Below are 25,132 nucleotides of genomic sequence, written 5' to 3'. Positions count from 1 at the left end.
TTGACCAAGCACTGGACAGAGGCAGGGCCGCCGGCAGAGAGAATATTGTGCCGAAGATGCTGCAACAGAGGCAGGGCTTGTTGTTAATGTGGTGCCATCAGGAAAACACACTTCTGTGCTTCGCTGATACTGTAAGACCTAATCTAAGAGAGTGTGCAAACATTTAGTGCTCCAGTCACAAGATAAGTAAAACAGCTAACAGAAGGGCCGATGGAGGAAATGCATTGCACAGGTGGGAGGACAGGCCCTTCAGGTTTGGAGTTTTTTCCCTCTTTGTCTCATTTAAAATCCAACTTTGGCTCTTAGACATCAATAAACAGATCTGGAAAGGGAAAAAGAAATTAAGTATCTCAGATGCTTAAACACACTTTATTATCTCATTTAATTTTATCAACAGATAGCACAGTTAATTCCATATTGCAGATGAGGAAACTGAGGCCTAGAGGTAATAAGTAGCTTTCCAAGTGCCCTCTCGGCCCCTTCTATGCCTTTGCACATGCTGTTCCTTCTACCTGGAATGCTCTTCCCTATCTTCTTCACCTGGCCAATTCACCTCCAAGCACAGGCCAGGTGTCCGCTCCTCTGAGAAGCCTTCCCTGACTCCCCTCACCCCACTCTAGCCTCTGCCTGGCCTGGTAGTCTCACACCCATTGGAATTGTTTCTTTCTGCCTGTCTCTCTAGTATATCAGACTGCAGCTTCTCAAGGACAAGGACTAGGTGTTCATCATCTGTTCATGTCTGGCATCTACCTCCAAGGCCTACATACAGCAGGCAGAGAATGTTCTTTGCTTGGCTGAACGAATGAAGGAATAAATGAATTAGCTCTACGTTTCAAAGCCAGAATTTGATTCTGGGTCAATATGACTCCAAGGCATATCTTTTGACCAGAATGTGAGTGTGTGTCTTTATATAATCAATCAGAAGACATACAAAAACATGGGATACATTTCAAAACATACTGAGAGCTTCATTCACCCCTCTGAAAGAGCTGCCAAAAAGCGACACCCCTAGGGGAAAACAGGACGGCGAATGTGGATAAAGGGCTCACCAAACCCTTTTGCAAGAGCCTTTTACCTTGGTTAACTGTCTAGCATAACTCCCCTGGAAACCTGAAGAAGGCAGGATGCTAACTATGTTACTAGGCCACTCTGCTTATGGTAAAAATGACCCTTGATTGATAAGTTGCATCTGGACTGGAAGGAACTATAAATAAACTATAACTATCTGATTAAGAGGCTGTATTTGGGACCTCCCCAGTGGTCCAGTGGCTGAGACTCTGTGCTCCCCAGGCAGAGGCCCCGAGTTCGATCCCTGGTCAGGAAATTAGAGCCTGCATGCTGCGGCTAAAGATCCCACATGCCTCCATGAAGATCAAACATCCAAAGTGTTGCAACTAAGATCTGGCACAGCCAAGTTAATACCTATTTAAAAAGAAGCCATATCTGAGGTTTCCCCCGAGTGTAATGACTCTTGTAACCGACATGCCCCTTGCAGGGAAGTAGATACTAGAGAATGAGATGGTCCTTTGGGAACTGAAGCTTTTAAGTCAAGTGGTTTCCAAAGTCACCTACTGAGGATGTTCTTCTCTTGCATCTGAACTAAAACCTGGCACTGGGGGGAGCTGACAAAGAAAAGACAAGTCCCCCTCCATGGACAACGTCAGAGACCTCTGCTGGAACTTCTCCTGCAGAGAAGGCACAGATCGTGTGTCCTGCTGGCCAAGCAGTGGTTCTTGTTCCAAGTCCTTCGAGAAGACAGGTACCAAGGGTCTCCTGAGTGAGTCTTATGAAGCTGCATGTTTCATTGAACCTTACAGTCTTTGTGAGAGCGTCCATGAGAAAGAAAAGAACTGATGTAGAGGAAGAAAGAGACTATTCCAATCAGAAACACCACTACACTTATTCTGAACTTGAAAGCTCTTTAGACCTCTCCTTTACAAAAGACATGAAAACCTGGGATGCGGACTGCCTTGGCAATCCAGGGGTTAAGAGAGGGTGTGGATTCAACCCTTGCTCAGGGAACTGAGATCCTATACGCTGCGAGGTGCAGCCAAAAAAAAAAAAAAAAACTTGGGATGACACCTATGCTCACTGTCCTTCAAGGGCCCAAATGACCTGAACAACACCCAGGACTAGAACAAGGGAGGATACAACTTACTTGACCTCCCAGAGGCCTCACCACAAACCTGAGATGCAAATACAGTTATGTAGGATAATTGAGGCTCAGAAGGCAAGAGCACCCCACTCCAGTACTCTTGCCTGGAAAATCCCATGGATGGAGGAGCCTGGTAGGCTGCAGTCCATGGGGTCATTGAGGGTCAGACACGACTGAGCGACTTCACTTTCACTTTTCACTTCTATGCATTGGAGAAGGAAATGGCAACCCACTCTAGTGTTCTTGCCTGGAGAATCCCAGGGACGGGGGAGCCTGGTGGGCTGCTGTCTATGGGGTCGCACAGAGTCGAACACGACAGAAGTGACTTAGCAGCAGCAGCAGCAGCAGAGAGGTTAAGTGAGCGGTCCAGAGTCACCCAGCTTGTAAGTGCCAGGATATGAACCCAAGTACCTCCACAGAAGTCAAAAGCCATATTTGAATCCACTACCTGGTTTTGCATAAAAGCTCACTTACAGCTCAGGTGGACGTATGAGGCAGAGAACACACGGGGCAGAGGCGGGGGTTGCTGCTCAGGTCGTTTGGCCCCTTGAAGGACAGCAAGGAACCATCCCAGATTTTTTTTTGCGGGGGTTGGCGGGGGTAGTAAAGGGATCTCCTTAAATAATGTAGGTAACACCCAATAGGCACTTACTGAATCTTTGCAGAACAAATGAGCAATGAAAGGCCCAGTGTCCATCTTCCACATCATCAAGTATGCGTGTGCAGGCTAAGTCACTTCAGTTGTGTCTGAGTCTTTGCTCTGCTATGGACTGTGGGCTGCCAGGCTCCTCTGTCCATGGGATTCTCCAGGCAAGAATACTGGAGGGGGCTGCCATGCCCTCCCCCAGGGGATCCTCTCGGCCAAGAGACGGAACCCGGGTCTCTCGTGTCTCCTGCATTGGCAGGCATTGCTTTACCACTAGCACCAATTATCAAGTATAGTTCAAGTCAAAACACAGCACAGTGCGACAACAAAATTTATGCATGACCCTGGGTTAGACTACTGAGGTAGACTCCTTTTCAACAAGTTTCTAAATCATTCCTACCAATTAGGCCCAACTTCGACATAAGCACGTTTTAATTAGCTCTAATGTGAAGGCATTCTACTACCAAATGCTGTTTGAAGCTGAAAACCAAGGCAGGAGGCCCAGCTGGGAATCCCCTGACCCCTAGAATAGACAATGCCGAAACAGTTGAAACAAGGGGTGAGCTGGTCCACTCTTGCACCCCTGCAGAGGGAGGAAGCTCTAGCTGGCACCACGGAGGCTGCAGGAGATAGAGGCAGGGAGGGCAGTCTGAACCCCAGCTCCGCCAGCCAGCTCCTCTGCTGCCTTCTGTAACGTGACTTCCTAGGACCTCAGTCTTCTCACCTCCACAGTGGGGATGTGTGTGTCTAGCACAGTTCTTACAAAGATTTAGTGAGATGATATAAGTAAGAGAGCCTGGCTGAGCCTGCAGTAAATGCTCAGAGAATAATTTGTGCTTATTTTGACCCTGCTTTTCTCCATAAAACAGCACAAACCTTAGAAATAAAAGTCAGTGAGACTGTGCTTTTTCTTTTCAAGATGGTGCATAGAACACATAATTTTACCTCTCCCCTCTTCTAAACCCACTAGACTGGGGTTTTTTGGGTTTCAGTTCAACCCTCTTTCTCTTCAACTTCTTACTTTCCAGCACCCTCTCTATGTTTCTGATGCCCACTCCTTTCTTGTTTTCTTACCGACCCTTTTGGAGTTATTCAGCTTTCATCTATCTGAATTATGAATATATATGTGTGTATATGAATTATGAAAATCTGTGTTATATCTGTCTCCCCTTTTTTGTCATTCTAGTGGGGTTTAGAAGAGGAAAAGCTATTTTCTTAACTGAAACCCAGAAAATCCCAAAGAACAGGCAGCAAGGGCTGAAAGCCCTAAGAGACTTGACCTTTGTGTTAACCTATAGTCCTCTGCAAGGAGATCAAACCAGTCAACCCTAAAGGAAATCAACCCTGAATATTCATTAGAAGGACTGATGCTGAAGCTGAAACTCCAATACTCTGGCCACCTGATGCAAAGAGCTGACTCACTGGAAAAGACCCTGATGCTGGGAAAGATTGAGGGCAGGAGAAGGGGGCGAGAGGATGAGATGGTTGTATGGTATCACCAACTCAATGGACATGAGTTTGAGCAAGCTCTGGAAGTTGGCGATGGACAGGGAAGCCTGGCGTGCCACAGTCCACAGGGTCGCAAACAGTTGGACACACTTAGTGACTGAACAACAACAGTCCTCAGAGAAGCTGACTGTTGGCTTTCACCTAGGACCAAGCCAGGGAGAAGAACTCTAGAATTAAGCAAGAAATCTGTCTCAAGGATTCCCCCTTGCCATGGATGGGCATGATGCAGGAAGAACAAAGTGCACTAGTGCCCACGGGTGACTGCTGATAAGAGAAATAGAGGTCCCCACCCAGCTGCAAGTGAGCTTGCCCCATGCTCCAGCAGAAGTCCCCAGCTTCAAATGTCTACACACAGACCATACTCAGGGCACCTAAAACCAACATTTGCATTGCCTACCTACATGCTCGTGGCTTTCACAGATGTTGAGGAAACTTTCAACCACAGGATAGATCAATCTAGAACCTTGTTTACAAATAAATGTCAACCAAGACTCACCAGGCATTTGTAGAAAATATCAGCATAAAAGAGGGACAAGGAAGTGAACCGAAGAGCTAGTCAACAAGAAAACAGAGTTAATGCAGCAAACAGAAAATGACTTTTTTAAACAACTGAATTATCGTCTTCAAAAAGATTCAAGATGTTCATATATCCATTTAGAAAAGGATGGGCTACTATAACATAAGATCAATCAAGAAACAATACAGTATTCTGGGAAATGAAAAAGTGATTACAGAAATAGAAATGATACTTATTAGAAGCATTGAACTAAAGAATGGTTATGCCTGGAAGTATACCCACTACACTTCACTCTATGATTAACCCTAGGGAGCAGGGCTGAGAGGGCAGGGAGAAAATGAAAGAGAATGAGAGGCTCTACTTTTTTTAACTCTTAACATATTTCAGGGTATTTTATAGAGAATAAAAACAATTTTAAAAAAGAGAGAAAGGCGGGGAACTTTCCTGGTGGTCTAGTGGTTAGGAATCTGCCTTCTAATGCAGGGGATGCAAGTTCGATCCCTGGAATTAAGACCTTACAAGTCTCGAGACAACTAAGCCCGTGCTGTGACTACTGGGCCCACACACTGCAATGAAGAGCCCATGCACCTGAATGAAGACCCAGTGCAGCTAAAATTTTTAAAAAATAAAATAAAAAATAATATTGGCTTCCCTGGTGGCTCAGAAGGTGAAGCGTCTGCCTGCAATGTAGGAGACCCAGGTTCGATGCCTGGGTTGGGAAGATCTGCTGGAGAAGGAAAATGGCAACCCACTCTGGTACTCTTGCCTGGAAAATCCCATGGATGGAGAAGCCTGGCAGGCTATAGTCCATCAGGGTCACAAAGAGCTGGACATGACTGAGCAACTTCACTTTCACTTTTAAGACAAAGAGGGAAATGACAGAAGAATGAAATGAAATTGAGAGTGAATTAATGAGCAAAAGATGTCCCATGATATCCTAGATCATGCCTACAAGTGACCCAGGCATTTGCCTCTGAGCTTCTTGGTTACTCAGAGAAGATGAAAGATTGGTAAAGAGACCACCATGGCTGCTGACTTACACTGGGGCAGGGCAAAGAGGTCTTGAAGAATGTGCCTCAGATGAGCCTCTATTTATAGTTTTTTTGAGTAATGAAAACTAATTTCATTTTGAGAATGAAAACTCTAATTCAAAAATATACATGCACTCCAATGTTCACAGAAGCATAATTTACAATTGCTAAGACATGGAGGCAACCTAAGTGTCCAACAAAAGACGAATGGATAAAGAAAATGTGATGTGTGTGTGTGTGTTTATATACATACATACATATATATAATATTACTCAGCCATAAAAAATGAAATATTGCCATTTGTAGCAACATGGACAGACTTAAAGAATAGTGAAGTAAGTGAAGTAAGTCAGACAGAGAAAAATAATATATGACATCACTTACACGTGGAATCTAAAAAATACTACAAATCAACTTATTTACAAAACAAAAACAGACTCACAGACATAGAAAATAAACTTATGATTAACAAAGGGGAAAGGAGAGGAGGGATAAACTAGGAGTATGCAATTAACAGATAGACGCTGCATGCACGCTAAGTCACTTCAGTCGTGTCTGACTCTTTGTGACCCTATGGACTCATAGCCCACCAGGTTCCTCTGTCCATGTATGGGGTTCTCCAGGCAAGAATACTGAAGTGGGTTGTCATGCCCTCCTCCAGTGGATCTTCCTGACCCAGGGATCGAACCTGCAACTATTACATCTCCTGAATTGGCAGGTGAGTTCTTTACCACTAGCGCCACCTGGGAAGCCCAAGAGATGCACACTACCACACATAAAATAAACCACAAGGATTTACTGTATAGCACAGGGGACTGTATTCAGTGTCTTGTAACCTATAATGGGAAAGAACCTGAAAAAAAAATACATATATGACGACTAAATCACTTTGTTGCACACCTGAAACTAACACAATATTGTAAACCAACTACACTGCAATAAAAAGGGAAAGAGGATGCCAGATCCATATAAGTGAATGCTGTGATAGTGCTGCACTCAATATGCCAGCACATTTGGAAACTCAGCAGTGGCCACAGGACTGGAAAAGGTCAGTTTTCATTCCAATCCCAAAGAAAGGCAATGCCAAAGAATGCTCAAACTACCGCACAATTGCACTCATCTCACACGCTAGTAAAGTCATGCTCAAAATTCTCCAAGCCAGGCTTCAGCAATATGTGAACCGTGAACTTCCTGATGTTCAAGCTGGTTTTAGAAAAGGCAGAGGAACCAGAGATCAAATTGCCAACATCCGCTGGATCATAGAAAAAGCAAGAGAGTTCCAGAAAAACATCTATTTCTGCTTTATTGACTATGCCAAAGCCTTTGACTGTGTGGATCACAATAAACTGCGGAAAATTCTGAAAGAGATGGGAATACCAGACCACCTGATCTGCCTCTTGAGAAATTTGTATGCAGGTCAGGAAGCAACAGTTAGAACTGGACATGGAACAACAGACTGGTTCCAAGTCGGAAAAAGAGTACGTCAAGGCTGTATATTGTCACCCTGTTCATTTAACTTATATGCAGAGTCCATCATGAGAAACGCTGGACTGGAAGAAACACAAACTGGAATCAAGATTGCCGGGAGAAATATCAATAACCTCAGACGTGCAGATGACACCACCCTTAAAAGCCTCTTGATGAAAGTGAAAGTGGAAAGTGACAAAGTTGGCTTAAAGCTCAACATTCAGAAAACGAAGATCATGGTGTCTGGTCCCATCACTTCATGGGAAATAGATGGGGAAACAGTGGAAACAGTGTCAGACTTTATTTTTGGGGCTCCAAAATCACTGCAGATGGTGACTGCAGCCATTAAATTAAAAGACGCTTACTCCTTGGAAGGAAAGTTATGACCAACCTAGATAGCATATTCAAAAGCAGAGACATTACTTTGCCAACAGAGGTTCTTCTAGTCAAGGCTATGGTTTTTCCTGTGGTCATGTATGGATGTGAGAGTTGGACTGTGAAGAAGGCTGAGCGCCGAAGAATTGATGCTTTTGAACTGTGGTGTTGGAGAAGACTCTTGAGAGTCCCTTGGACTGCAAGGAGATCCAACCAGTCCATTCTGAAGATCAGCCCTGGGTGTTCTTTGGAAGGAATGATGCTAAGGCTGAAACTCCAGTACTTTGGCCACCTCATGCGAAGAGTTGACTCATTGGAAAAGACCCTGATGCTGGGAGGGATTGGGGGCAGGAGGAGAAGGGGATGACAGAGGATGAGATGGCTGGATGGCATCACTGACTCGATGGACGTGAGTCTGAGTGAACTCCAGGAGTTGGTGATGGACAGGGAGGCCTGGTGTGCTGCGATTCATGGGGTTGCAAAGAGTCGGACACGACTGAGCGACTGATCTGATCTCTGATAATAATATTAAACCCTCTACCAAAAACAAACAAAAATTTTCCTACAGCAGAAGACCTAGAGATGGTCACCAACAATGGTCTGGATCCAGCAACAACGAATATTTCATACTCTGAACAATAACTGTGGCGGCCCCGCATCTTTCCACCTAAAACCTAAGCAGCTCGAATTCAACCCTCTGCATAATGACCCCTACTGGTATTCCTCTCTCCTGCAGGCCGGTAACCCCAACTTAGGCTGACAGTATCCCCAAACTGCCTTGCAAGAGCTGCCCCTCTGCCTAGAAGGTCTTCCCACCACTCTGCATGCACCCCACATAGCCCGCTTGGTGTTTCTTGTAAGACTCTGCTGTTTGAAGCCTACTCATACCTCTGACACTATCATTTCCCCAGACAGTTATATAGTTGTGACTCTGCATTTCGAGCTAAAATATTACAGATCCACATGGTCTTTCATCTAGGAAAGCCAAGTTTCCTATTGAGTCACTGAGCCTTCAGGACAGGTCTGAATCCCCTAGCACACAGTAGGCACTCAAGAAAACTTGTTGAGCATCAGCAAAACTCAGCAGAAAATCCAGCCTTGTAAAACCACAACCCTGTTGCTCCTTCTTGCAGACACCAGAAACAGCAACTGTACAGGAGGAAATTTAAGCCTCAGGATAATTGATCAAAATTTATTATCTTGTGTTATACAACATGTTTTCACTAAGTTATAAAATTACAATTTACCACGACTCATTAAGTTAATAATGACTTACCATATGTTTTTCCTGCTGCTCCCAAACCATGCTGAAACATCACTACGTAGGTTTTTGGTCCATGTAAACAAATAAAAAAAGATAATGGCCAACCATGTGGATAAAGGATTTGCTGACAGGAGACACAGGACTAAAATACCAGACAGAAAGCGTGAACCTCAATCTCTGCCACTCTCATCACCATCATCTCCTAGTTTACCTGCACCACTTTCCAGATCAGTGGTTCTCAAACAGGGGTGATTTTGCTCCCCACACCCCAGGGAACACTTAGCAAAGTCTGGAAATATTTTTGATTGTCATGACTCGAGGGGAGGTGCTACTGGCATCAATTGGTAATGGCCAAGAATGCTGCTCCACATTCTATTATGCATGAACAACCCCCACAACAAGGAATTGTCAGGTCCAAAATGTCAATATTGCTGAGGTTGGGAAACACTGTTCTAGATTACAGGGAACTTCCATATCCGTTACTTTAATCTGAGCCTCATAGCAACAATATGAGGAAGGCATTATGCCTCCATTGTACAGATGGAAAAAACTGAGACTTGGAGAGGTTAAATGATGTGCACAGGTCACCAGCCCTCGCCAGTGAACCACGCAGCTGCAATTTGTACTGGTCTTCTCTGCGTCCAAAACCCACCTTCCCTCCCACACAGATTCAAGAAGGAAGAAAAAAAAAAAAGACGCAAAGGAAGTGCACAGCCCTTGTCCCTCCATAATGCTGTGCAGAGATCGCTTCAAACTGGAGGCCCGGGAAAATCAGATCTAGAGACTATGGCACGAAAAGATCTCACGTTAGGAAGACCCTTCCCCCAGCAGCCTGCACTGAAACTAGATTCCTCTTGCATTTTAACTTTCAATTGTGCTGCTCTTTGTGAATAGAAATGAAAGCATTTCCTGCTGGTGCTGAGTGCCTTACAAGCAGGATTTCTAGTCCTCAAGGCAACCTTATGGGGGTTGGGGCGGGGGGTGGTGGGGGGTAAGTATTGATGTGCCCATTTTCCAGATAAGGAGACTGAGGCACAGGGAGGTGAAATAACTTGCCTGCATTGAGGATCAAAGCCAAGTCTGCTGGGTTACAGAATTTACGCTGCCTTTCTAACCTGAGACCAGCACTGGGAAATTAGAGGAGCAAAATAAATGCCCAACAGAACCACATGGGGCTGGCAGCTATGCCACACGGGGATCCTTGGGATAAGGGTAAGGCTCTTCCCAGCTTATTGGCTGCTCTCCATGCTGGGCTCAGTCCCCCGGGCCTACGCAGGGAAGCTCTTCTAGGAATGTCAGGTCAGCCAAAAGACTCTTGGCCTCTGCCCTGCCCTGAACACCAGGCGCTCACTACAAAAGTCTTCAGATTATAAGAGCCAAACAGATGCTAAGTTCTTCAAGCCACAGGGAACAACAGGCCAGCTCTGAATTCATTCATTCAGCAAACATTTACCTAGCACCTATGTGCCAGGAAACACAAAAGTAAAGGGAGACAGAGACGGTGGTACCTACCTACTGAAGTATATGAGAGCCCATCTCTTCCAAAAGCATAATCCTCTACAGTTATAAAGGACATGTTTATAGTTTACAGTTTATAGTTTACAGTTACCACACTCTTCAGTTATAAAGACATGCCCAGACTTTATTTCATTATATTTCCACACCACAGCCCCCTATCTCACAAGGCTAAGGGTCACTAATTTGCTCTCCTTTTTGCACAGAGGGGAACACAGGCCCAGGGTATGGCATTTTCATGCTCAAGGTCATCCAGTAGACTGGGGACAGCTGTGCCAGACCTGGGCTGCTGCTCCTGACATCGGTAAGGTATAGAAGTGTGGTGCTGTGGAATCTTTGGGACAGGCTGGGGGAGGACATCCTATACAGAACATCTTATAGAGGACATCCTATAGAGAACATCCTTGGACAGAAAGTGAAAAAGCCTCCTAACAGAAACACAGGTGCCCTTCCAGAGTTCCCCCAGGACCAGCCAGCCCAGGGCTCCTCCCCCAGGGACCTGCCCACAGCCACCAGTGTCCCAGGAGAAAGATGCCGTGGGGACCTCACCTACCAGGGATGCTGAGCAGGCCTCTCCAATCTCAAGTCTGGGTGAAGGTGGGACCAGCCCCTCCCACTTCGTGGATTTTCGTCACAAGGAGCCACCAATCATGCACTACCCAAGCTTGTCTAGATCGCATCCAGGGACAAGATGCCGTGCCCAGAACTGTGGGGGTGGAGAGTTGAATCATTCACCCACCAGCACAATTTCCTGAGTAATTATCGGTCAGGCACTGTGCCAGCTGCTGGGCATGGTTCCTGCCTGGTGGGAGCCCACAAAGCCCTGTATACAAACAACCGAACCACTGCTGCATAACATGTGGTCTCCGGAGTGGCAGCGGCAGGACTGGGAGCTCGTCAGACACACAGACCCTCAGGACCCCAGCACAAATTAGCTGAATCAGAATCTCAGGGCAGGAAGGGGTGCCCCGGAACCTGTGTTTCAAATCTTTCCAGATGATTGCTATTGTGTACATGAATTTGAGAACTCCTGGTCTAGACCACAAGGTCTTCCCCAACCTCACTACTTAAAACGGCAAACCAGTCCCTGGACCTGACACCCCTAACTCTCTTCCCTGCTTCCTTTTTCTCCATAGTTGTACTGATGGCATCGGTCACAATACCATAACGATCTCATCCATATATTTATGACTTCCCATGCTGATACATAAGCTCCAGAGGGAAGCAATTTGAGTCACTTTGTTTCACTTCTATTGCCAAGTACAGTGCCTAGCACAAACATGTGCTCGGTAACTGTTGACTGAATGATGGATGGCAGAACATGCCAAAACCCATGCAGTAACCAGTTCTTGGGGGGATGCCTGGAAAAAGACAGAAGGTTACTGACCATGGAGCACTGCATGGAGAAAGTGGTACCCAAGTTGGCCCTGAAGGATGTTTGAAACAGGGATGAAGGATATGTGGAACACAGAGATGCTAAGCCTCTCACTGGAATAGGTCCCAAGTGGTTGATACCATTACTATCTAACTACTAGCCAGTATGTGCCAAGAACTTTTATACCCTATATTAACTCAATTAACTCTCTCGAACCTCAGAAGTAGACAGTGATGTCCTTAAGAGGACACTGAGGCTCAAAGATATTAAATAATTTGCCCCACTCACAGAAAACTTGTATAAGGATGTTCACAGCAGCTTTATTTATAACAGCCCCAACATGGAAACAAACACAAATGTCCATCGGCAGGTGAACAAATAAACCAACACAATGTCATATTACTAAGCAATAAAATAGAACAAATTAGGGATAAATACATGAATGAATCTTAAGGACACTTCATTGAGCAAAATGAACCCAGATGCAAAAATGTATATGCTTCATATGAAGTTCTAGGACTTAAACCGACTTAGTACACATACACTGAATTTAAATAAACCACTGATAATAGAAATCAGGTAAGTAATTTCCTCCAGACGTAGTGGTATTGACTGGAAAGAAGCATGAGGGAACTTTCTGGGGTGACAGAATGTTCTATATCTGGATTGGGATAGGGGTCACAAGGGTGGTTATATTTGTCAAAACTCATGGAACAGTACACTTCAAATTTCCATTTTATTGCATGTAAATCATACCTCAATGAGCTAAAATCATTTGCCCTAGGTCACAAAGACACAAGTCGCGATTTGAATCCAGATTTGTTCAATGCCACTGGCCAGTTTCCACTAGTCTGCCGTAGTTGAGCGGGGAGCCCCAGACAATGCGCTCATCCTGCTAAACCACCTTGCCAAAACCCAAATAAAGGGACTTCATAGTTACCCTAGAAGGATATCATAACTTCTAACTCCCAAACCATGACAGAGACCTGTGGGGAATGCCAGTCAAGCATCAAACTGGGAGTCCAGGAACTTGGGTTCAGGCCTCCGCTGTGTTCTTCATTTGCTGTGTAACCTGTGAGTGTACTACTCCATGACTCAGTTTCCCCTTGTGTGAAGGAAGAAGGAGGGGATCAGCTGTTCCCCGTAGGGAGACACATACAGAGCTACAAGGCCACAAATCCCTATGCTCAACCAGGCAGCATTACTACATGAAATAAGTAATGTGCCTGTTTCATATCTTATAAGCTATTTTTCAAATGTATGCTAATATTATTGTGATTAATAAAATAAACATCTATTTCAAAGCAAAAATGAAACCATAGCAGCTTTGTCACTGTGCATTTTCTCAAACAAAAGATACCAAAAGAACAGCCACTGCTCATGACTTTGGTTTAAAGAGGCTGGAATCTCTATGTTAGAGGGTTACTAAGGGGACAGTCACCAAGGGCCCTTCCAGGTCAACTGCCCCATGGTTGTCCAGCATCACTTGGCAAAGGCTTGTCCTTGTGTTTCTCAGGTTTGGGTCCTTGTTGGAACCTGGCTCTTATCTAGACTCCAGTGACCAAGCCCCCAACGTGTGGGTCACGTCCTGGCTGTGCACCCCAGTCTATAGATCCCAATTGTGGTCATGGTTGCATCTTGGGTGTGTCTCCCCTCCAGTCTGGAGAGTGACCAGGATCTCCCCAATCCCTCCTTGCTGTACCAAGAAGCCTGGTAGAACAAGGGGCATCAGTTCCTTGGTACAACTTGCACCACCACCCCCAACCACTAGCACTGAAGGCGAGTGCCCATTGGTGATCTGCTACCAACAGGCTTCTGACTCGTCCCTCCCTGAGCCAAGTGACATCCTCTGTCTCCCCCTGCCCCCAGGCTGCAGGATTGAGAAGCATTTCCCACGTCCAAGTAGAAAGTCAGATCTGGTTTTCACCTACCCTAGTGATCCAACCGCCACCCTCCTCCTACCTGGACACACCCTGAGCTCTGGGCTAGGGGTCGGGAGATCGCAGACAGAAACCAGTATCACCAGCTTCTCCTTCCCTGACTGGTTTCCTCCCACCAGGGTTTCACACTGGATCTTGGTGCTGAGTCAGAGCTTTACAGAACATCAGAATAAAGCAGGGGCCTCGGATGAATGCCACCTCCCAAAGGCCCCCTCAGGAGACCACCCCACTCTAAAGGGGTTTACAGAAACATCACCCTGCAAAGGAGCACTGCAGGCGAGGGGCACCCATCTAACCAGACTTTGAGGCACACATCCCCAGACTCACCCATGCCCCAAGACCAGAGGCTGGAACCTTGCCAACTTCATATTTTAAAAAATAACAAAGCCAAGGGCAGCAGATAGACAATTGCCCCCCACCGTCCACACACACATCCAACTGTCTTCTGCTTCCTAAAGATTCCACTTACTACTTCTCATCAATTTTCCCTCCATCAGATGGAAGCGGCCAGAGAACTGGCCTTCTCTTGAAGACACCATCCTCCTCTTTTGCTTCTAACTTTGCCAGTCACTGGACCAAAGATAAATCGCCCCATCCTCCGCGCGATCTCACTTACCGCCCGTCCCCGCCCCAGGTCTGGGGGCCCCGGACCCCACCCCATGCTCCAGGGGAACTGCGCAGGGCTCTCTGCCCCTAGACTCCAGAAGCCGCTCCCCAAGGCCTGAGGACGCAGCCAGAGAGGCTCAGCCGGGGCGGCCCCCAGGTTCCGCGCGGGGACGCCCCCTCCCCGCAGCATCCCCATAGCAAGAAGCTTGATGAAGAGCCTGCGGGGTGCGGTTAAGACCCCGGAGGGGCGCCGACCCAGCCACCGGACTGGCACTCACCACGCAGCGCCACGGAGCCCGCGCGTCTGCGCCTTGGCCCCGGGGAAACCCACGCGCGCCGTTCAATCCGGGCTCCGAGTGAGGAAAAGCCGCGCTCCGCTCCGGCCGGCCCGGGACCGACGAACCGACTAGCGGACGCACTGACTGTCCAGCTTCCTAACTTAAGTTTGAAAGTTCCCTCCCGGGCGAAAGAAGAGTCTCGGACTGCGGCGCTGCCCCGCAGGGTCCGGGGCTGGGCTGGCAGCGCGGAGCAGGGTCGGACGCCGCCCGTCCCGGCTTTCAGAAGCGCGAGCTCTCATCGCGCCCGTGCCGGGCAGCGCGGCGGGGACTTGGCTCCAGGTAGGATCTGGTCGCGGGAAGGGGTGGCGATCTCGGGAAAGAAGGGGCTCCCCTCAGCACAACTCCAGTCGGGAGAGCGCCCGCTCGCCGTTCCGGGGAGGGGAAAGGCCTCGATGGGCCATTGCCAGCTCGGAATCCGAGGCTCCGCCGGATTTACCGATTCGTAAACGGCCCAATTCGTGCGCTTCGGCGGCAAGAAGTTAAAAACCCCGACGCGCGGGTGTGGATGGCCGGGCGCGGGGTAGAGGGGGCGGGATGCTGCTGCCCCTGGGTGTGACCGCGCGTGACTGGATGACTGTCAGGGCGATTCGTGTGCCTGAGGTTCACCGTCCACGGGGTGGGTGGCTGTGGGTGACAGCGTGCGACTGTGGAAGTCACTGGGAGCGCGGGCGAGTGACTGTCGGAGCGACTTCTTTGTGTGCTTGTCCCGAGTTGTGGCTGCGTGTGGCGGCGTGGGGGCACGGGACGCGGTGTGCGGCGGCGTCGCGTGAGAACGGTGACTTGTGCGTGGCGGGGTGACAGTGCAGGTGGGCGCGTGACTGCGTGTGATTGTGTACGGATGAGGGTGACCTGTGCAGGACGGTAGTGTGAGCAGGTGCATGGTTGGGCGAGAGTGGGTCACTGCGCGTCGGCTCGTGAATGCAGGCGAGGCCGTCAGGGGGGACGTGGTGAGTGTGTCACTGTGACTTCGTGTGAGCAACTGTCGGGTGACTTCTGCCTGTGATCCCAACAACTCCGGGCGTTGAGTGTCACCACCAAGGGGATCGGCGTGAGCGGCGTGTGTGCCCGTCGGCAGGGCTGGGGGGGGGGGGTGCGTGTGCCCGCGCGTCCGCACCGCCGGCATCTCCCCGCGCGTGTCCCCGAGAGCGCCCGTGTCCCGAGCCGCCGGGTGACCGCTGCCCGCGCGCTCCAGCCCGGGACGCTCCGGCGCGGCGCGGGGTCCGAAGGCGCGGGCAGGCCCCGCCCGCCGGGCCCCCACCCCGCCCCCGCCTACCTTGCCGCAGTGGTAATAGTCCAGGGGCGCCAGGCCGGCCGGCTCGGCCCCAGGCCGCGCGCCCACCGCGGGCGCCGAGGGGTACAGGCGGACGTCCATGGCGGGCGCGGCGGCGGCGGCGGCGGCTCCCGCGGGCAGTGCCTGGGCGGGCGGCGGGTGGGAGCCAGTGTGCGAGCGGGTGTGTGAGCGCGGGGGGCGGGCCGGGGGCGGCGCCCGGCGGAGCGCCCCGCCCCCGCCCGCCCGCCCGCCAGCGCGCGCTATTGTTCCGGCCGCCGGCGCAGCGGAGGGCCGGGGGCCTGGGCCCCGGCGGAAGATCGCTCCCGCGGTCCCGGCAGACGCCGGGTCCCCGGCCCGGCTCGCCGCCCCCGCGGGTCCCGGAGGGTTGCGCGCTCGTCCAGACGGCCCTTTCCCGTCCCGCCCTCCGCCACCAAGGGTGAGGGGAGGGAGAAAGCCGTACTACACCCTTCCCCAGTAGTGGGACTCTCCCCGCCCTAGATATCAGGGCGTTGCTGAGCCCTGAAGGTGGCAGAAGAGAAGGAACACTTTCGGAGATGGATGCTGCGTTACCCGGCGCTGCCCAGAGCCCGAGGCCGGCCGATCGTAGGATGTCCCCGCTCCCGGCCCCACTGATCTGAATCACTGAGAGAGTGGCCCTGAGCGGGGTGGGGGGCTGCTGCTTAAGTTCTCACTTTACAGATGAGGAAACTGAGGCAAGGACGTGTGGGATCGGTGATGGAGTGGGCTCCGCGGTACCCAGAGGATCCAGGACTGAAGCCACCTGGAGGAGTCTAAAGCATCCTTTAATGACAGAGAGAGGGAAGGGTCATAGAAAGAATAGACTAGGACGTGGAGTTCTGGGGGAGCGGCCAGAATCGGCCACCCCCATCACCACAACCAACAAACACCACCACTAACCACCACGGTCTCCTGGAGCGAGAGACTGGAAGTGAGATGGCTCCCACAGTGGGGCAGAGAGGTGACTGAAACGGGCCCCCCCCCAAAAAAAGCCCCTCACTCCTCCCATCACCAGCGGATAGCTAGCCTGTGTTGCTCCTCCCCTTCCCATCTAAGAAATGTCTACTCGGAGGGCCTCTATGCCCTCACTTTCCACGGACTGGGCCACCAGCCCTGCCCTCTGGTTCCCGACTCTGGCACACTCAGGATGCCTAGCTGGGAAGGGTCTGAGGCCAGGAGGTGGAAGGAAGCAGGTCAGAATGGGAGTCTTGAGTGGCAGCAGAACATGAGATGGCATCTGGAGAAAAGGGAGTGAGCCCCTTGCCCTCACAGGAACCAGCTTGGAACTTAGCTCCCAACTGTGATCTGGGCTTTGCTGGTCCTGGCTTCAAGCTGCTGCTGCTACTGCTAAGTCGCTTTAGTCGTGTCCGACTCTGTGCGACCCCATAGACGGCAGCCCACCAGGCTCCCCCCTCCCTGGGATTCTCCAGGCAAAAATACTGGAGTGGGTTGCCATTTCCTTCTCCAATGCATGAAAGTGAAAAGTCAAAGTGAAGTCGCTCAGTCGTGTTCGACTCTTAGCGACCTCATGGATTGCAGCCTACCAGGCTCCTCCGTCCATGGGATTTTCCAGGCAAGAGTACTGGAGTGGGGTGCCATTGCTTTCTCCACTTATTTATGACCATAAAGATGCCCTGATACAAGATAGGTGAGGGAAAGAGGCTTTCACTAAAGGTTTGGGAACAACAGAAGGAAATTACAGCTCAGAAAGGAAAGAACTTCTAAATACATTTCATCAATAATTGTTTCTAAAATTCATTGTCATATCTCATTAGAATGAATTTCCCACTGGTCCTTCTCCTTTTTTTTCCCCAATCTGAATCCAACTGACCCAGCAGCATTTATTGAAAAGATCACCTTTCCTCCCACTTCTCTACAGTGTTAACTTTGTCATAAACCAGGTAATCCATATGTTCATCAGACAGTTTCTGAATTTTCTAGTCTGTTCCATTAGCCTGTTTGTCTCTCCTTGAGCCATTGTCGCATTGACTGAACTTCTGTAATTTTCAATAAGTCTTTAATGTCCCATAGACTAAATCTACCCACCTTTCCTCCAGAGCGCCTTGCCTATTCTTGACATTTGCACTTTCATAAAAATTTTAAAATAAAGGTTGTCTGTTTACACACACACTGGCACACACACAATCCTGCTGAGATTTGATTGCTATCGCATAGAATCTTTAGATCAATTTGAGTAAAACTGACATTAGTAAATATTAAGTCTTCCTATCCATAAACATGGTATGTCCCTTCATTTATTTAGGTTTTTAAAAAAAGTCATCTCAGCAGTGTTTTGTAGTTTCTTATATACAGAACTTGCACACATTTTAATAGATTTAGTCCTGGATATTTTATGGTTTTGATGCTATTATCAATGGTTTTTTTATATGTGAGGATTTTTTTTTAATTTTCTGTTTGCTGCCAGTATAGTGTGGTGGTTTTAAAATACATCAGCAAATTATTTGCTGCTGCTGCTAAGTCACTTCAGTCGTATCTGACTCTGTGTGACCCTATAGACGGCAGCCCACCAGGCTCCCCCATCCCTGGGATTCTCCAGGCAAGAACACTGGAGTGGGTTGCCATTTCCTTGTTCAATGCAGGAAAGTGAAAAGTGGAAGTGAAGATGCTCAGTCGTGTCCGACTCTCAGCGACTCCATGGACTGCAGCCTACCAGGCTCCTTCGTCCATGGGATTTTCCAGGCAAGAGTACTGGAGTGGGTTGCAAATTATTTGATATCCTCCTAAATAGTGGAGCCTAATAACCTTCCTCTTTAAAAGTGTTGGTTTTAATGGTTTTTAATAAGTTGAATGTCACAGAAGTGATACAGAATTGAGTCCAGGTTATGCAAGTTGATATATCTTTTGCCTGGCTCTTTGTCTTGGGACATTTGTCTTTGGAACACTAAGCAGTATGTAAGAAGCCCTAGGCTGCTATGCTTTGAAGAAGTCTAAAGTAGCCCACACAGAGAATCCATATGCAGTGACCTTAAGACTGAAAAAGGAGAAGAAAATGCCACCAGTCCCCTGCCATTCTAGCTCCATATACGGACTGACCGAAATCCTGAAACAATGAAAAACCCTGAAACATCCAGCTGAGTTCTTCCTCAATCCAAAATGCACAGAAATCATGAGAGTTAATAACAATTATAATTTTAAATCATAAAGTTTTGGAACGATTTGTTACTTGGGAATAGAGATCTGGAACATACATAGAAATAGATTTTTGTGCAATGCCTCTATATCTAGCAACCCTGCCAAACTCACTTATTCTAACAATTTTTCTGTAGATTGTTAGGTGGCACAGTGGTAAGAATCCACCTGCCAATGCAGGAGGCCCAGGAGACGCAGGTTTGATCCCTGGGTCAGGAAGATCCCCTGGAGGAGGAAATGGCAACTCACTCCAGTATTCTTGCTTAAAAAATCTCACGGATAGAGGAGTCTGTGACGTTACAGTCCATGGGGTTGCAAACAGTTGGACACAACTGAGTGTCTGAGCACGCACAAATGCACTCAGGCGAACATTCTACTTCATCTATAAAAATGAGAGTTTTCATTTTTCCTTTTCAATCTTTAAACATTTATTTCTTTTTCTTGCTTTGGTGCACTGGCTAGTATTGCCAGTACATTTTGGAAAGAAGTAATAGTAACAGGCATCCTTATCTCATTCCTGATCTCAAAGGAACACTATCAATATTTCACCATTTATTATGTTGCCTGCTGTAGTTTTTTTTTTTTTTTTACTTGCTCTTTTGTTTAATTTCATTTTGTTTTTGCAGGTTGAGGAGGTCAGTCCTCACAGTAAATCTTCTGGGTCAGGAAATAAGACTGCTGTCGTGATTTTACAGATAAGAAGTGTGAGGCCTAGTGAGGAATCCTCAGCATCACAGTGTTAATAGCTGGACTAATCAATCAGTGGTACCTAAGCCTGGAATTCCACTTTCCATTGCCCATATTTCCACAGTCTTGGTCTCGCTGACTCTGGTTGAGGCTGTAGAACAATTACCACCAGAGTATGGAGGCCCAAGTGCAGTGGGTCAGCTTCGGGAAGCAATTCAGCCACCCTGTCAGTCACCTATGTCCATTCCCTTCCCTGAGCAAGGTCAGCACCAAAGAGATCTCTGGGCATTTTGGCAGTGGAGCCCAGCAAGGAAGCCATGCAGACCCCAGAGCTTGGGTTTGCCCGTTTTTTGTTGGGAGTTGATCAGATAGGAAGTCAATGACTCATTTCCCCCAAAGAAATGCCTCAGCCTCATTTGTTGTTCTCAGAACGGGAGTGGGGCTTCTCTTCCTCTGAGAGATGGGAGTCTCTCAGCTGGTTGAGGCTGGGTTGGTCTTGCCCTGCCTGCCACAATCCAGTGTGAGGACCCAGAGTATCTGCTTTTGCATCTCCCAGTTCTCAGTTTCTGATATCATCAATAGCTGATATCTCAGAATATGGATGTGTCTTAATATGTTTTATTATTATTTAGCTATGGTAAGGAAGATAGATCAGGAAACAATTGACATTGAAAAGATAATTTGTTGCTCACAGTTTCCAAGAGAAGAGGCAGGCCATACCGTAGGGGCCACATAGGGAAATACCAGCTTCAGGTAGGAGGCAAGGGACAGGGAATAATTGTAGGCAAGAACGTTTATTGTGGTTACCATGTGAAGGAAAAGGCTTCCCCGGTGTCTCAGTGATAAAGAATCCCACTGCCAATGCAGGAGACGCCAGTTCGGTCCCTGGGTCAGGAAGATCTCCTGGGGGAGGAAATAACCCACTCCAGCATTCTTGCTGGAAAATTGCATGGACAGAGGAGCCTAGAGGGCTACAGTCCATAGGGTGGCAAAGAGTTGGACATGACTGAGCACACACATACACGCAAGTGAAGGAACAGCCAGAGCAGCATAAACAAATTTAGGATTGGCTAGTTTGAATCATTTCCATGTGGACATGTGGTAGACTTGTACTTCCCCACCCACTGGTACTTAGGTATATGACCTTGTGACTTGCTTTAGCCAAGGAAACATGAGCACAGTGGTGTGTGTCACTTCCAGGTGGGAGATTTAAGTGTCTGGGCATTCTTAACCCCCTTCTCTTTTCCTTTCACCACGAAAACCCTAACAAGTTCTAGCTCATTCACTAAGACTCAATGAAAGTAACACCTCTTCAGTGAAGACTTCTCCAAGAATCCAACTCATTGCTGCAATTTGCTGCTCCAATAACTGTCTGCACACGGGACTGTTAGAGTTAGATTTCACCCAACCGTAATAACACAACTGCCCTGACAGTATCTTAAGGAGGGATGATGGTGCCTCATTCATCTTGGTGCCTCCAGTGACTAACACAGGATGGATGTTTCATGCCCACTTCCAGGAGAGCTAGAGCTCTCAAGGGATTTCCTATCTACACACACACACACACACACACACACACACACAGACACACACATACACTCAGGAAGAAGTCACCTCTGAATTGTTCGGATTCCAGGGAACAGATGGGCTACATTTGCCAGTCAGGGGAGTCACAGTATAGCACACGTGGGTGGCTTCCAGCAGTGTCTCTTCCCCTCCAGTGGCCACTGTGCATAAGATCTGACCCGGGCTTTGATGTCATGGATATGTTAAGCTGGGTTGGGGAAAGGCTCACTTCTCTTAGTTGGAATTTTCCAAAAGCTGATTCTGAAGCAAGAATCCTAGTGCAAGTAATGTACTGGAGAGGGATTCCAGGACACATGGGAAAGGGGTGGAAAAGTGATCCCAGGAAAGAAAGACAGTCAGTAAAAGGCACGTTATCAAGCAAATTACCACTGCAGGCAAATGAAGCCTCACTCCACTGGGGAATTCTGGAAAACAATGTGGAACACTGCCACAGAGTCATTCCACTTGAGGGGCAGAGAGCTGGAGTCTTTACCCACCAGCTCCTCATAGTCTTGGTTGAAGATTGCGCTCAGAAGGCAGTTCGGCCTGAAAGGTAGAATGGGGCTCTGGCAACCAGAGAGTCAACAGGCAAGGAGATGCAGGTTCCAAGAGCTGGCAGTTCGGGCTTCATGCACTGGAACGGTGAGTCTGTGGGGATGTGGGCAGAGCCCCTGTAGTGTCTGCCGCAGGGTTCAAGTCCATCTAATAGCAGAGCAGAACTCTGCTATCTTTTGGCACTCTCATGTCATATGTGTGCGTGTGCATGCATGCATCTGCTTCAGGAACTTGGTTGAAGTGGGTGACTATTGTCTGGTGCATCCGTTGGGCATTCTTGGGGCCCCAACCACTGTGCCCCCTCAACAGCATTCCAACCTATGATTTCTGACCACTGGCCAAGTCAGCCCACAACTTCCACTCAAAAGGTCTGCTGGGAAAGATCAAATGAACCAAATGCATGTGTGGCAGAGACTTTAGCACAGGATAATTCATTCAGGCCCTTCATGTAACAGCACTGAGACACCAAGGGCTCTGAGTTTAAATCCCCGGCTCTGCTCAACTCCCTGTTTTGCCCTATCCAAGTCAATGTACCTCTTTGAGGCTCAGTTTCCTCTTCTGAAAAATGGGAAAGTAGTGCCTGCTGCTGCCTGCTGCCAAGTCGCCTCAGTCGTATCCGACTCTGTGCGACCCCATAGATGGCAGCCCACCAGGCTCCCCCATCCCTGGGATTCTCCAGGCAAGAACAATGGAGTAGGTTGCCATTTCCTTCTCCAATGCATGAAAGTGAAAAGTGAAAGTGAAGTCGCTCAGTCGTGTCCAACTCCTAGCAACCCCATGGACTTCAGCCTACCAGGCCCCTCCGTCCATGGGATTTTCCAGGCAAGAGTACTGGAGTGGGGTGCCATTCCACCAGTTTGTTGTGAGAAGCAATGAGGACATCAATAGTAAAACATTTCTAAAACTCTGAAGCACCAGTTAGTTGTGAGTCACTGTTATTAAGGCACATTTTCCTAGTCAACAACTCTAAAGTTGCCTCAGAAAAGGAGGGAACTTCGCCCTGATGTCCCACCCACCCTGATGTCCTATTCATGGATGTCCCACCCATGAATCCCTCTCCAGTTTTCCAGAAGGGCAGTGCCAGAGCCCATCTGTGAGACTTTACACTCTTTGGACTTCCATGGGGAGAGGGGATGGTGCTGGGAGGAAGGAGAAAGGTTGGAGAACCCTTGGGAGGGAACTAGAGATCATGGAGCCCTGCTGTGGGAACCAGCCCATTATCAGCTCCCCCCACCAGCCTTCATGGTGGGCATTATTATCAAGGCACTTTTTACAAATGAGGAAACTGAGGCTTAGAGAAAATTCCCTGAACCTCAGACACACAGCCAGAACTTTGCAGAGCTGGGATTCCTCATGAGTACTTGGAATTCATGCTCCTTCTGCAACAGCACACTACACTTGAGTTTAAATTACATCGTGCAGATTGTCTTACAACACAAAGAGCTTGTAATGAGTGCGCTATCTGGACCACATTCCCTGAGAACTCTCAAGGATTCCTTACCTGTCTGTGCCGTGTGCACACCTGTATATTACTGTGCACTGGTTACAGAAGGACAGAACACAGAAAAATTAAGTGTGAACGAACCCCACTCAAAAAAGAAACAAGAAATCTAAATAAACCACCATGTGCAGTTCTCTAAGAAGAAATTAAAAGATATTCTAATAACAGCTAAAAAGTACCTAGTACCAGATGTGTGCCTGACTGTGTTAAATGTTGTACATATATTACCTCTGTTAATCCTGACCAACCCCATGAGGTAGGTTCTAGTCTTATTGCTATTTTACAAATGAAGAAACTGAGGCACAAAGAGACCAAGTAACTTATCTGTAGTTAGCACATGGTGTAAGCAGGATTTTCAACTAGTTGATTTGACTCCAAAGCCTACACTCATAACCACCAGACCTCACTGTGGCTGTGCTTTGTGGCTCAGTCATGTCCAGTTCTTTGTGACCCCATGGACTACAGCCTGCTAGGCTCCTCTGTCCATGGGGATTCTCCAGGCAAGAGTACTGCAGTGGGTTGCCATGCTCTCCTCCAGGGGATCTTCCCAACCCAAGGATCAAACCCAGGTCTCCCGAATTGCAGGCAAATCCTTTACTGTGTGAGCCACCAGGGAAGCCCACTAGACCTCACTGTATCTCTCTAATATTACATGTAAATTTCACCTTATACAAAAAAGAAAGCTCTGTTAGTGTTTTATTGGAATTGTATTTAGTTACTAAATTAACTTGGAGAGAATTGAGAGTTTCGTGATAAAAAGTCTTTCAATATTTAGAAATTATACATATACATATATATATATATATATACATATAAAGTCTTCCCTGGTGCCTCAGTGATAAAGAACTCACTTACCAATGCAGGAGGCACAGGCTTGATCCCTGGATCAGGAAGATCCCCTGGAGAAGGAAATGGCAACCCACTCCAGTATCCTTGCCTGGGAAATCCCATGGACAGAGGAGCCTGGTGGCTACAGTCCATGGGGTGTCAAAGAGTCAGATTCTACTTAGTGACTAAACAACAATGACATATAAATATAAAGGAATACTATTAAAGTTGTGGATGAATATCTTGTGTCAACAAAACTAACTAAACTCTCTTATTCTAACAGTTTTTCTGTAGATTCTCTTGAATTTTCTGCATGAATGGTCCCATTATCTGTACAAAGAGGATGGGAGGGAAACTGAATCTGCTTTTCTGTTCCAATCACCTTATTACTTGTTTGTTTTTTCTTATTGCATTGTCCACGTCCTCTAGAATCAATGCTATATAGAAATGTTGATATCAGGAATGCTTGTCTTTTTCCTTACTTTAATAGGTACACAGTTCACATTTCACCATTAAGCTATTAAGTAAGATACTGTAAACTTTTGTTAATGCTGCTGCTGCTGCTAAGTCGCTTCAGTTATGTCCGACTCTGTGAGACCCCATAGACGGCAGCCCACCAGGCTCCCCCATCCCTGGGATTCTCCAGGCAAGAACACTGGAGTGGGTTGCCATTTCCTTCTCCAGTGCATGAAAGTGAAAAATGAAAGTGAAGTCCCTCAGTCATGTCTGACTCTTAGCAACCCCATGGACTGCAGCCTAACAAGCTCTTCCATCCATGGGATTTTCCAGGCAAGAGTACTGGAGTGGGGTGCCATTTC

General features: G+C 47.9%; 1 protein-coding gene and 1 pseudogene across 5 annotated transcripts in view; one reads left to right on the top strand and one right to left on the bottom strand.

The window, feature by feature from the left end:
- The window catches only part of TOX2 (TOX high mobility group box family member 2), a 155,493-nt gene extending 139,318 nt beyond the window's left edge, over positions 1-16,175 (bottom strand). Inside the window, exon 1 of one of the 5 annotated variants that reach the window (XM_061437652.1) lies at positions 16,013-16,175. In XM_061437652.1, the coding sequence (XP_061293636.1) occupies positions 16,013-16,111 (99 nt within the window). In that variant the 5' untranslated portion in view covers positions 16,112-16,175. Of the gene's footprint in view, positions 1-14,264; positions 14,656-14,679; positions 15,871-16,012 lie in introns of those variants that run through there. The other 4 variants (XM_061437650.1, XM_061437651.1, XM_061437654.1 and 1 more) reach the window with 4 other exon arrangements.
- An 8,159-nt stretch (positions 16,176-24,334) lies between these two features.
- The window catches only part of LOC133259752 (DET1- and DDB1-associated protein 1-like), a 12,894-nt pseudogene continuing 12,096 nt past the window's right edge, over positions 24,335-25,132 (top strand).

Source organism: Bos javanicus, chromosome 13 (genome assembly GCF_032452875.1).
Source record: "Bos javanicus breed banteng chromosome 13, ARS-OSU_banteng_1.0, whole genome shotgun sequence".
Taxonomy (NCBI): domain Eukaryota; kingdom Metazoa; phylum Chordata; class Mammalia; order Artiodactyla; family Bovidae; genus Bos; species Bos javanicus.
Note: the sequence above shows the minus strand (reverse complement) of the source record. Positions and strands in the feature narration are given on the sequence as shown.